Source organism: Narcine bancroftii, chromosome 4 (assembly GCF_036971445.1).
Source record: "Narcine bancroftii isolate sNarBan1 chromosome 4, sNarBan1.hap1, whole genome shotgun sequence".
Lineage (NCBI taxonomy): Eukaryota > Metazoa > Chordata > Chondrichthyes > Torpediniformes > Narcinidae > Narcine > Narcine bancroftii.
In genome coordinates, this window is record NC_091472.1 from 226542441 (window position 1) to 226556660 (window position 14220).

The window sequence follows — 14220 nt, forward strand, 5'->3', positions numbered from 1 at the left end:
ACATTGGTTAACAGTTTACCCAATAGAAGTCATACAAATACCATGCATTCAATAGCACTAAGCAAATAAAGCATGCAGAAAAGAATGTCTACACAAGTGCCGTTATTCTCAAATATTTAAAATACAGGCATTTTAATCTAAAATGTACAATGATTATTGAGAACTACGAGAAGTCGGGTGTAGAATTAAAGTTATTCATTTCTAAGCATTGTACCTAACATTTGATGCAAAATTCAAGTCAATAGCAATTCATTTGTATTAAGACCTTTCCGAATCAGAATTTATTTTCATGAAATTCAGTGTTTTTGAGGCAGCATTATAGTCCAAACATTCATATTATAACCATTTTATATACTTAAAAAAAGTTAAAATAGTGCACGAAAAGTAAGGCCATGTCTATGGTTTATTGATTATTCCAGGAGTCTGATGGCAGTGGGGAAGAAGCTGTCCTTGTGCCATTGAGTGCTCATCTTTAGGCTCCTGTACCTTTTTCCTGATGGTAGCAGATTGAAGAGGGCATGGCTTGGATGTGGGATCTTTGAGGAGAGAGGCTGCTTTTTTAAGACACCGCCTCAATGTAGATGTCCCCAATGGAGTGAAATCTGGTGCCTGTGATGTCATAGGCGGAGTTAACAACCCTTTGGAGTTTATTCTTGTCCTGTGAGATGGCACCTCCATACCAAGCAGTGATGCAACCAGCCAGAATGCTCTCCACAGTATAAATTTACAAGAGTCTTCGGTGACATACCGAATCTTCTCAGATACCTCTCATGAAGTATAGCCGCCGGTGAGCCTTCTTTGTGATTGCATCAACGTGGAGGCTCCAGGACAGATGCGTGGAGATGCTGACACCTAGGAATTTGAAGTTATTGACCCTCTCCACTACTGAGCTCTCGATGAGGACTGGGTCATGTTCCCCTGACTTCCTCCTGAAGTCCACAATCATTCCTTAGTTTTACCTACGCTAAGCACAAGGTTGTTGTCATTTTGTTCGTGACAATCTTTTGTTGGACACTTGGCCCTTTCAGATTGCCAAGCCAATGAACATCACGTAACAATTAACATCCGATAGTAACATCAACCTCACATTCACCTGCACTCATAGCAACTTTCCACCCCTTGCTTATCAAGTATTTTAAAAATTTCAATACAATTTCAATATACAGATACAGCAGGGTAACAGACCATACCAGCACACTATCCTAATCCTCCTTACTATACTAATTAGCCTACAATCTCTGTACATTTTTGGAGGGTGAGAGAAAGCCAGAACATCTGGACGAAACCCACAAGGTCATGGGGAGAACATTCAAACTCCTTACAGACGGCACTGGATTTGAACTCTGGTTGCTGGTGCTGTAATAGCATTGCGTTGACCAAGCATCTATCAAACTCTGACTTCATTTTCAAATACTCTGCTTCTAAAGGAATATAAATTCAGACAACACCCAAAGAGTGAAAAAAAAAAAGGCTCGTCTTAAACAGTTGATGCTTTATGTTTGAACTGTGAATATCATTTGTGGATTCTCCCAAAGGAACATTCAATCTCTTCACATTCAGCCTATGACAACTTTTCAGGAACTTATGTTTCAATCAGGTCACCTTTCAACATTTTAAAATTTGGCCTACACATATGTAACCTCCCTCACATTTCTTTATAAGACAATCTTTGCTTTCCATGTATTAGTCCAACAAACTAATAAGTTAACTTACATATTCATATATTTGGCCTACACATATGTAACCTGCCTCACATTTCTTTATAAGACAATCTTTGCTTTCCATGTATTAGTCCAACAAACTAATAAGTTAACTTACATATTCATATATTTTCTTGAATAAGTAACCCAGCATTGCACACAGTATACCACACATGATCTTACGAATACTCGATGTAACTGAAACAAGTCCTTTATACTTCTGTGTTCAATTTCTCTAGCAACAATCCAGAATATTGTTAGCTCTAATTACTTGCAGTACCTGCACCTTAATAATTTGTGAATCATGCACGAGAACACACAGAGCTCCATCCAAAACGATCAGTTTACAACAGGTCTTTTTTAAGCAGATGAACTTAAACAATTTGCTCAGTGCGACGGGCCCAGAGGACCCCAAAACCCAGCAGCAATAGAAATTCACCAAGACAAATGGTTACTTAAAAAGTTACTTTTTAATTTTCTTTAAACATAAAAACAGGATCAAACTTTAACTTATTACTATTAACATAATCCCCTTCTAATTCTAAGCGCACATGTGTGTAATGTGTGTATGTAAGTTCAGAAAGGTTCTTTGATTCACAGTCCAATCTCACTTCTCAAGTTCACCGGTATCAGGCAATTCTTATTCTGTGCACAGAATTCAACATTTATGAATCTTCAGCAGGATTTGGTGCTTGAAAGGTAAATGGTTACAGCTCAGGAAGGTTCTTGTTGGTTTTCAGAGAGAGATTTGATGCTTGTTGGACACACACAAACTGATTCCTTCTGATCAGCCACTTCAGTGTCTTGCCGAAGAAACTTGCCACATCAGGGTTTTCCAAATGATAACCTCTTTCTTTCTGGTCACCACAGAGTTCTTTTTCTGCTTCCCTTATCTCAGACGAAACATTATACAGCCAGCCATCTCCTCTTGTTTGGACCACAAGGGCTTTAAATAGGCTAAACTCAGAATTCACAACCCATCTTCAAAATGGGGTTTCAAACAAGCTTCCAAAAGCCACTGCAGAAAACCAGCAGTCTCTCTCTCTGTCACACTTAGATAAAAACCTGTTTGACTCTCTCTGCTTGCAAAACCACATGACCCACCTAAAACAGCTTGCTGACTCCCAAAATCAATTCATGAGAGATCTTATCAGTTTCCTGAGATGGGCTTCCATTTGCACCTCATTGTGAAAATCTTCAGCACAGGAGTCTATTGTCTTATGCATAGGTCTTCCATTTTAAAATGAGATGTTTGTGACCCAACTAACCCCACAATCCATCTTCCAAAAACATATCTATACATAAAATATAACATAATCTGTCAAATCGGTTATACAAACTCCAACATCCAACCTTGCTCAACCAGTGGCCAAAGTCTCATTTTAGATGCCTGAAGGAGGTGCATAAATGAATAGTTACTCTTTTTATGAGGCAAGTGTAAGTGTTATCAAGTAGCTCAGAGGCAATGATAAAGAGACAAATCCAGTTCCTTGATCAAATTTAATAAAATGTAGCTGAACAAGATTCACATTGATGACGTTTTGATGTGATGTGATTAAATAAAAATGAAAAGAATGGTGTTCATGCAATAACATGGCATTGAGGTAAAGATATCACTTAGCTGCGCATTTCCCCAGTAATTCCCAGAAGTGCTTTCAGCCTTACAGTACAAGATTAACAATTCTTACTGGAAACAGATTGCGGAGCGGCTTTGGCTTCCCAAAGGCCATGAAGAAGTCCAATAATTCCCAGAAGCCAAATCCTTGGTGTCATCCTGTTCCTCACCCAATGTCAAGTGTTTAATGGAGAAACTTCAAGACCTGAAAAGTCAATGGTAGCATCAGAATCACCAAGAATGGACTACTTGTATGTCCGAAACTTCACAACCAAAAAGCAACAACCAGCAATTTAAAACTTCTCTTCTGGCTACACAACAGTTTGGTAGAATCTTGGTCTAAATATTCAAAACCCAGTGCAGAACAAGGTTATTTATTTATGCACATTATATGTAAGATGGCGTAACAAAATTAAAAACTAAGATAAGTTTATAGATTTCCAAGTGTTTGACCTTCACTCTAATAGTTTCAGGGATAAGGGATTTCAGATGCAAGTCGAAAGGAAATTTGATTGAGGTCAATTAAATCATTATTTTAAATGAAAATAAATAGTAAGAAACAATTCTCATTCCTGAAGGGAGTGAAACACAAAAGCTGGGAGACGCTGTTATTGCAGTAAAAACACAAAAATGCTGGAGGAACTCAACAGGTCTCCCAGAGTCCATCAGAAGTAAAGATATATAACCGATGGTTCAGGCCTGCGCCCTTCCTCAAGGTATCAGTAAAAATTAGACAGGCATCTATATTAAAAAGCTGAGGAAAGTGAAGAGGAGGATTAGGTACGAACAGACAAAAGGTGTTAATTGGATATGACAAGAGGGCAGGAGAGAGGAAAGTTGAGAAGTGATTGACGGATGCAAGTTGTTTTTGGCTGAGAGACTCACAGAAACTGAAGTCGATATTAATGCCACCCAGTTGGAGGGTGCCCAGGGTTTACAAGAGTAACAGTTATCAAAAGTTAATTAAATGCTCATACAAATTTGCTCTTAAGCTCAGATGATTCAAATTGATTTGCTAATGTTCAAAAAGGAACTTCACCATTTAGAACAGAGAGCAGTGCAGAGACCCTGTAGCCCACAGTGTCAGGAAACATGATGGGACATTAAAATAATTTTCTTCTACCTGCACATGATCCATATCCCTCTATTCATTGCATATTCACATGCCAATCTATCTTCATAAACATTACCATCATGTTTGCTTTCACCACTGCTCCTTACCAGTTTTAAAAAAACTTGCCTCATGTTTTTAAACTCTCCCCCCTCCACCTTAAATGCATGCCCTCTAGAATTTGACATCTTTATCCTGTGAAAAAGTTCCATCCACAAGATTACTACAATGGAATGGAAATGACTTTCACTGATTACCACTGCTCCAAATTGGCAGGATACACTCTTACCCTGGCGGAACTACTTGAAGGGAGAACATTTTAAATGAAAGGACATCAAATACTTTCATGTAAATGCCCCTTGTCTGATGAGGAGAATCAGGAGCTATGTCACTCAGCATAATATTGCATTATGCAGGCCAGGGGATCGGAAGTTCAATTTCTGATCTGTGGAGAAATCCCTGTTCTTAATTAGTCTGATTTCAGTACCTTAGCTGAAGCAAACAACAACAACAATGAAAAAAATCAAAAACCTAGATTTTGCAATTCTGGCTTGTACCATTTCTCGCTCATCCTATTCCTGGATGTTCATGTACACACTGTTTCAGACAGAAGTTGAACATTCTGTTCAATTATATACAGGTACAGGCTAAATATTTTACAGACTTTAGACAAGGAAGTTTTTATGCAGTGTCATAACTTATGAAATACAAAACCAGACTGCAGGCATGAGATAATCCTCCACACACAACAAACTGGGGAAACCTTTCCTTCAGAACTATACCATGGGGCTCTTCACATTTATTCAACTCATGCCAGCATCTCTGAACAAAATTTTCCCTGAAAGACAAGGTTTACCTTGGACCAATAAATCTGATCAAATCATTTGAGGTTCAAACCTTCAACCTCTAGCCCAAAAGCACAAGTGCTGCCCACTGACAACATGTGGAAAATGACTGCTTGACTCCTATAATCATCCTGTATCCCTACCCCTCTATCTCATTTCGCCCTGCTCCCCACCCCTCTTCCCTTCCTTCTCTTATCAGAGCTACCCTTTTTGCCCACTGCCCTCTCCCCCTATCACCTCAGCTTCTTTCTCTTTGACCACTAACCCATTAGTCTGTGCTCCTCCCTCTCCCCTACCCTTTTATTCTGGCATCTACCTGTGTTTCCAAATTCCCAAAAGAGGGCTCAGGCCCAAAACACTGATTGCCTTTTACTTCCAATGGATGCCTCTTGATGTACTGAGTTTCCCCAGCATGTTTGTGTATTACACTCGACCCCAGCATCTGCAGTTGTTTAACTCCAGATCTTTGCCCTGGACTGATCACCTTACAATAACTGGAAAGAAATTGCCTAAGTTAACTTTCTTCTGTTCGTTACACAAAATTGAGGCTTCAGTTGTATATCAACAAGACACTCATGTTTCTAGAGTTTGATCTGCATCAGATTCTCCCATCTGTGTACAAATGAGCCTAACTCATATTTCCTTCACCTTTCATTATTTATTTTTCATGTATGATCTATCATTCTATCAGCTACCTAAACAAAGCTGATGATACCGGTTCTGCTCACTCAATCTTTAAAATATGCTTACATTTTAATCTCTTCAAAAAAAAATCCACACAAGGAAAAATTAAAGTCAAATTCAAGTCCTGAAAACTGTTATATCAACTATTTGAGAGAAGAACCACAATAACAAATCATAACTTACTTTTTTTCCATTCAAATGGAATTTACTTCAACATATCCAAACATGCAACACTCCTTGCAAGTTTTATACTCAAAAGTGCAGGAGAAACTCAGCAGGTCACACAGCGCTCATAGGAAGCAAAGATATACAAGATATATTTTGGGCCCAAGCCCTTCATCGAGGTATGAGGAAAAAGCTAATAGGCAGCTGAATAAAAAGGTGGGGGTGGAGAGGAGAATGCAAGAGGTCATAGGAGGATATGGGTGGGAGCACAGAAGAGAAAAAAGCTGAGAAGTGATAATGCATGTATTAAACTACAATTGCAGCATCTGCAGGCATTCCTGTTATGCTCCTTGGAAGGGAGTGTTTTCCATCTTTCAACCACCTTTGCCCATTATGACAGCACATTAGTTCTGTAACTTTATTTGGTTGTTGCAATGTCTAATTATTCTCCCTCTATTTAATTGCTTTTTCTTTCTAAATTAGGCAAGGTATCAAGTTTTTCCTCAACAAATTTTTTTAATAATGGACGGAAAGGTGTCCTTTACTTGTCCAATACAAATTTAAACTCATGTTTAAATTCAATGTTTCCTGGAAGCTTGTCAATTAGTTTTACACCCATTTTAATTCCTCTCCTTTTCCAAGATTCCATTAATGCCCCCAAGCACATAATTTACCTTACAACCCATTTCAGATGCTGATTCTCACCCTCTTCCAACACCCAGACTCATTTACATTTCCCCCATTCCCAGCTTTCACATTCACAGTGGCTCTGCCACCACCCTCTGCAATGCTTCCCTTGCCCGCACCCACAACCCTCTCATTTGTAGATACACAGAGGAAGGCGTCAGAAGGTCATTGACCAAAACCAGTCAAACATGAATACGCCCAGAATGCCAATGTGGTTCATATGACTACATATTGGGCTAAAGGGCATGATCTCTGCTGTATAGCTCCATGTCTTTTCCTTTCTGACCCTACTCTCAACCCTCAGCTACTCCGCTCACTTTCCCTTCATGTGACGTTCCACACTATCCCACCTCCAATCCCCTCTCTCCTCCACCTCCATTCCCCCCACCTGTTTCCATCCCCCTATTCCCCCACCCTTACCTCCGTTCCCCCATCCTCTCCCCCACCCTTACCTCCGTTCCCCCATCCTCTCCCCCACCGGCACCTCTTCCCCACCCTCTCCCCTCTATCCCCCATTCTCTCTTAACCCACCCACCCCGTTCCCCATTCTCCTGCCCCTCCATTCCCACCACCCTCTCCCCTCTGTTCCGTTCACCCACCTCCGTTCCTCCACTCTCTCCCCATTGCCCCCACCCTCTATCTTCTGTTCCTCCACCTTCTCCCCTCCGTTTCACTTTCCCTCCATTTCCACCACCCTCCCCTCCGTTCCCCCACCCCCTCCCCTCTCCGCACAGTTCACCCAACTTAGTCTCCCCCTCCCCTCCGTTGCCCCCTCCCCTCCGTTGCCCCCTCCCCTCCGTTGCCCCCTCCCCTCCGTTGCCCCCTCCCCTCCGTTGCCCCCTCCCCTCCGTTGCCCCCTCCCCTCCGTTGCCCCCTCCCCTCCGTTGCCCCCTCCCCTCCGTTGCCCCCTCCCCTCCGTTGCCCCCTCCCCTCCGTTGCCCCCTCCGTTCCCTTCCTTACCCTCAACTTCAACGGAGAAAAATCAACAATCTGAAACGCAATGGCGCTGATGACGTCACGGCGCTCTGGGTGCGGCACCGAGAGGCGTTAAAGCGAGACCGCGCGTGCGCACGTTCCTCGACCTGCAGGGACACGCAAGTCAGAGCGCGTGATGACGGATGGCAGATACGCAGGCGCTGAGCGAGTAAAGTGGAAGGGGCATCGTCGTCTGCTGTGTTGAAATTAAAGGCAGTGCGCACTTCCAGTCCTACCGCCCTGGACAGGCGGTGGGGGACAATAAATGGCCCTATCCTTTGGATGAAGCAGGTCCCTGATCAGTCAACATCTGTTTACAAAGAATCAGACCCCAACAATGAAGACGCTGTTTACATCCGGTACCGCACGGATGGCAGTCTCTTCAATCTGAGGCGCCTGCAAGCTCACACCAAGACACAAGAGAAACTTGTCCGTGAACTACTCTTTGCAGATGATGCCGCTTTAGTTGCCCATTCAGAGCCAGCTCTTCAGCGCTTGACGTCCTGCTTTGCGGAAACTGCCAAAATGTTTGGCCTGGAAGTCAGCCTGAAGAAAACTGAGGTCCTCCATCAGCCAGCTCCCCACCATGACTACCAGCCCCCCCACATCTCCATCGGGCACACAAAACTCAAAACGGTCAACCAGTTTACCTATCTCGGCTGCACCATTTCATCAGATGCAAGGATCGACAATGAGATAGACAACAGACTCGCCAAGGCAAATAGCGCCTTTGGAAGACTACACAAAAGAGTCTGGAAAAACAACCAACTGAAAAACCTCACAAAGATAAGCGTATACAGAGCCGTTGTCATACCCACACTCCTGTTCGGCTCCGAATCATGGGTCCTCTACCGGCACCACCTACGGCTCCTAGAACGCTTCCACCAGCGTTGTCTCCGCTCCATCCTCAACATCCATTGGAGCGCTCACACCCCTAACGTCGAGGTACTCGAGATGGCAGAGGTCGACAGCATCGAGTCCACGCTGCTGAAGATCCAGCTGCGCTGGATGGGTCACGTCTCCAGAATGGAGGACCATCGCCTTCCCAAGATCGTATTATATGGCGAGCTCTCCACTGGCCACCGTGACAGAGGTGCACCAAAGAAAAGGTACAAGGACTGCCTAAAGAAATCTCTTGGTGCCTGCCACATTGACCACCGCCAGTGGGCTGATAACGCCTCAAACCGTGCATCTTGGCGCCTCACAGTTTGGCGGGCAGCAGCCTCCTTTGAAGAAGACCGCAGAGCCCACCTCACTGACAAAAGGCAAAGGAGGAAAAACCCAACACCCAACCCCAACCAACCAATTTTCCCCTGCAACCGCTGCAATCGTGTCTGCCTGTCCCGCATCGGACTGGTCAGCCACAAACGAGCCTGCAGCTGACGTGGACTTTTTACCCCCTCCATAAATCTTCGTCCGCGAAGCCAAGCCAAAGAAAAAAAAAAAGATCACCCTGTGCAGTGAACTGAGATTCTCTGGTGGTGTGTTGTTCTGAGGGCTAGCTCCACCCCCATCTATCCATATATAACCCTGGTTTCCCGCCTACACCCTAACTCCCTCTGTAGACACAGTAAGACCCTACCCTCAGTTATAAGCTAATAAAAGCGTATGTTCTTCCTCCAGTCGTGAGAGCTACAATTTTATGAGCTTATTCCCTAAACGATGGAAGCGCGACACAAGCCAGGTTTGCTGCTGATAGATCCTCTGTCCCCTGATAAGGCTGAGGAGTTTACGTTCTGGCTTGACTGCTTCCAGCCCGACCTGAACACCACCAGAAGCGTCTTCCACACTGATGAACTCAGGAGGTCTGCACTCGTTTCAAGGGTAGGAACAACAAAAGGGTATGCAGTCATCAGGGACTGCAGGACATATGATGCTGCCATCAGGGTCCTAGCGAGGCATCAATTCGCTCTACATCACCAAAGGCCAGGAGAGACCATCAATGACTGTACTGACAATAACCACACCAGCAGTGCGAGTATAAGACAGCTTTAATAAACTAATATGTACACTATGAGGTCTTGTCTCTCTGCAAGACGAACCTGGAAGGCTAGACTGTAGCTTTGGACTGTTTTATATACAAGGTCACCCTGGTGACCTAGTGGTATAATTACATTTCACCACCTGTTGAATCTGTGAATGCTTGCCAAGAAGTGCAGGTATGAAGCGGCTCCGGGCTACGCTTGTGAAGAACAGATCCAGAATACTCTAGGCATGGGGGTCCACTCGAGGTACATGAGGCAGCGACTGCTCAAGTCGGATAAGAAGGACCTGGCTAGCTACATTGAACTGGCCAAATCGTTGGAACAGGCCAAGCTCGAGAACAGCCACTACCCCAGCCATAACGGCTGCCACTTCCTGCACTAGTGAGTACATTTTCTGCAGCAAGAGCCAGCATTCCTGACTAAAGACTGGCTAAAGACTCAGTGTGTTCCAGCTGTGGCAAGAAAGGACATTGGGCAAGGGTTGCCCACATGAGGGGAAGCCAGGGTAAGTCTGCGACCTGCACCGCTCCCGGATCTGACACCAGCCCCAAGCTGTCTGCCCCTAATTCACCCAAACCCACCGATGGAGGGTGGCAGTAAGGAAATGGCACGAAAAGGTTTGGCGGCCATCTTGCCACGACCCAAATTCAAACTCTGCGCCATCATCATCAGAGGAGGAAGGAGAACAGCCATTTTGCCATGCCACGAGGTCAACGTCATCTTACCAGCGGGCAACCCAGAACGGTGGGGCCACTCGAGTATGGAGTCTCCAGGGTCCTATCCTTGATGGTTCCAGATCAGGACAGACCTCACCAGCTCAGCAATTCCATAGTGACTGTGAAGGTAAACAGACATTCCACTAAATGCCTAATCGACACAGGCTCTACTGAAAGCTTCATAAGCTCACGGACTATGCAAGAATATAACCTAAAGATATATTCTTCCAATTATCGCATATTCCTTGTGTCTCAGTCGCACTCTACGCATAATTCAACAACATTATATAGTACATTTGTTGTGGGGATGGGGGTGGGGGGGAAATTTTGTAAGATATGCCTGTATTTACTTGATGAATTGTGTGCTCCAGTGCTGTTGAGTCTGGACTTCCTGTGTTACCTTAAAAGCATGACCTTGGAGTATTCTGATCCCCTCCCCCTGTAACAGCGGAATGGAGGGCCACTAAAATCACAACCCACATGCAGCCTCTCCACACTGAATATCGAACCCCCCCCTCCCCCACCTCTCTTCCCGAATCTGTCCTCCGATTGCAAACCTATTGCTACCAAGAACAGGAGACAGGAGGTAGACCACAGCAGACTGAGATTTCATGCAGTCTGAGACACAATGTCTACTCAATGAAGGTATCATTGAGCCTAGCACCAGGCCATGCAGAGCATAAGTGGTAGTGGTAAAAGGGGAAAACAAGTCCAGGCTAGTAATTGACTATAGACAAACCATTAATCAGTCCACACTCGTGGATGCATACCCCCTCCCTTGAATTTCAGACATAGTGTATTCGATCACTGATCTGAAAGCTGCTTATCACCAGCTGCCAATCTGTTTCAAGGACCGTCCATATATAGCATTTGAGGCTAATGGACATCTCTGTCAATTTCAGAGGGTCTCATTCAGTATCACTAATGGGGTTTTTATCTTCCACAGGCAGATGAACAGAATGGTGGATGAGTATGGGATGAAGACTACCTTCCCCTACCTCAATAATGTCACCATCTGTGGCCATACCTTGGAAGTCCATGATGTCAACCTCCAGAGGTTTCTCCACATGGTGAAAGCTCTGAAACTAACATAATTCTAGCAAGTATGTGTTCAGGACTAAACGTCTGGCTATCCTTGGCTTTAAGGTGGAGAATGGGATCATTGGCCCCACTCCTGATAGGATGTGCCCTCTGTTAGAGCTCCCTGTTCCCAGGATCAAGTAGGCTTTGAGGAGATGCCTGGGGTTTTTCTCATATTACACCCAGTGGATCTGTCAATATGCTGATAAGGTTCGTCCTCTCTTAAAACCCACTACTTTCCCCCTCTCGGCTGAAGCCCAAATGACTTTTAACTACCTCTGAAATAACATTGCAAAAACCACCATGAACGTAGTGGATGAGAATGTACTTTTCCAAGTGGAAAGCAACACTTCGGACGTAGCCTTGGCCGCTACTCTCAACCAGTCGGGCAGGTCGGTTGCTTTTTTTTTCTGGCAGAATGGGCAGGTTGAAAAGGAAAATGCTATGGTCTGGAAGGCTATCAAACTGCCCCTGAAACCATGCTGGCAAGAAGTCCTTCCTATGGTGCTCTATTCCATCCAGTCACTACTATTTACTGCGACCAACACTACGCCTCATGAGCTCCAATTCAATTTCAAAAGAAGGTTGGCATCAGGAACTGCACTCCCAACCTTCAGTCCTCTTCAGGAAGCACGAGAGGAGAAGCAAGACTGACTCCCTGGTGGAAAAGGTAAAACTGCTCCACACCAATCCCATGTGCGCCTATGTGGAGTACCTGGATGGCAGGGAGGACACCATCTCCATCAGTGACCTGGTACCCATCGGAACAGAGGGTCATTACCTCAAGTGCCCTGCGAGCCACAGAACTCGTTCCCACCACCCTCAGTCAGGGCCCCAGGGGATCCGGTTCAGGAAGTAAGTGCATCCCCCTCCACTGTAGAGCTGGAGACTCAGCCCGCCTCTTCTCCCACACAAGGGGACCAGAAGACTCAAGGAGCCCAAGGCCCTCCCATGCTTAGGCGCTCCACCAGGATATTCAGACCCCCAGACCGCTTAAGTGTGTAAATAATTGTATACTTTTCAAATTTTTTTTTCTGAATCAGTGTTCTCTGTCTTCATTTTCGGACCCTAAATTCTACAGGAAGGGGTGAATGCAGTGAACTGAAATTCACTGGTGGTGTGTTATACTGATAGCTGGCTCTACCTCCCAGCTCCGCTCCCATCTACCCATATATAACCCTGGTTTCCCACCTAAACCCTGAACCCCTCTGAAAACCACTCTAAGACCCTACCTTCAGTTATATGCTAATAAAAGCGTATGTTCACCCTCCAGTCATGAGAACTTTTATTCACACTACACCTTGTTCTGGGTTGGCAGTCACAACAGCATCACCTTCTCATGCAATGCTTTAGGCTTCAGGATGACTTGTTTTCCCTCCACCAGTAGTTTGAAAAGTGGAAGAGGTTGTCTGTTGTGTGAACCTTTTAGCCAGGAAGGACACTTCACACCTTCTGTCACAGAGAACTCTCAGAACAAGGCTTGGATCCAATGTCATGGATGTCCAAAATGACTGGGACCAGTCTCTGTCACATATTGAGTGTTCCAGCACAGATATGGGTCATTTCCCCACCATCTTCATGCTTATACACCACTGTGCAAGCCTTTCAGCCTCCTCTCTGTATGCATACTTATCATTGTCACCAATGAAGACAACTATTGTTGTGTCATCCACAAACTTGGTGATTCTATTGGAGCTGAACCTGGTAGTACAGTCATGAGTTAACAGCTTGAACAGTAATGGACTGAGCATGCAGCTTTGAGGAGCGCCAGTGCTCAGTGTGATGGGGCTTGAAGTTTTACTGCCAACCCAGACAGACATTCAATCAAGAAGTTCAGGATCCAGTTGCAGAGAGGAGTACTGAGTCCCAGCAAGGACAGTTTATCCATCAGCCTCTGAGGTACATTAGCTCGTGAGGAGTCGCATTGGTCATGGTGCAGAGGAGTGGCCTTATGGAGTGGAGTGTGGTGGGCAGAACCTCTTGCCAGAGTGAGTCTGAAAGACGCAAAGACCAGAGGGCCAGTTTCACAACCTTCCAGGCTGTTGCATTCTCCTTTTCAACTTGTCCATTCCCCCGGGGATTGTAGCTAGTCATCCTGCTGGAGGCAATGCCTCTTGCGAGCAGGTACTTGTGTAGCTCTTTGCTCATAAACAATGAGCCCCGGTCGCTATTAAATAGCTTGGATATGGTGAAAATGGAGTGCAGAGCTCTAATGACTGTGGCGGTGGAGGTGTCTGGGCAAATGAAAAACACAAGTACTCATCGATAACATTAGAAAGTATATGTTTCCATTGGTGGAAAGAAGGGGCCCCTTGGAATTGACGCTCAGATGTTTGAAGGGGCGGGAAGCCTTTATCAAATGCACTTTGTTGGGGTGTTAGAAGTGCAGTTTGCACTCATTGCAGACCTAGCATGACCTGGTCATTTCCCTGATATCCTCACTAGAGAAGGGCAGGTTGCATGCCTTGATGAAGTGGACCATGCAGGTGATGCCTAGATGACAGAGCACGTTGTGAAGTGACCACAACTGGCTGGTGTGTACAGTAGCACAGTTTCCTCGGGATAGGGCATCTGGAGGCTCATTGAGCGTAACTGGCCTATACACTGTCTCATAGTTATAGGTAGAGAGTTCGATCCTCCACCTCGATCTTGTCATT

General features: G+C 45.0%; 1 protein-coding gene and 1 long non-coding RNA gene across 4 annotated transcripts in view; one reads left to right on the forward strand and one right to left on the reverse strand.

Annotated features, from left to right (window-relative positions):
* The window catches only part of LOC138761665 (pituitary tumor-transforming gene 1 protein-interacting protein-like), a 34909-nt gene extending 24307 nt beyond the window's left edge, over positions 1-10602 (reverse strand). Inside the window, exons 1-2 of one of the 3 annotated variants that reach the window (XM_069934201.1) lie at positions 10493-10602; positions 3389-3520 (exon numbers count right to left, since the gene is read on the reverse strand). In XM_069934201.1, coding sequence (XP_069790302.1) covers positions 3389-3473 — 85 coding nt within the window. In that variant the 5' untranslated portion in view covers positions 3474-3520; positions 10493-10602. Of the gene's footprint in view, positions 1-3388; positions 3521-6138; positions 6164-7767; positions 7870-10492 lie in introns of those variants that run through there. The other 2 variants (XM_069934200.1, XM_069934202.1) reach the window with 2 other exon arrangements.
* Positions 9012-12835, forward strand: LOC138761667 (uncharacterized). The gene is made up of 2 exons (XR_011356420.1): positions 9012-10610; positions 11430-12835. It is a non-coding gene; the product is annotated as an uncharacterized lncRNA (long non-coding RNA).
* The last annotated feature ends 1385 nt before the right edge of the window (positions 12836-14220 follow it).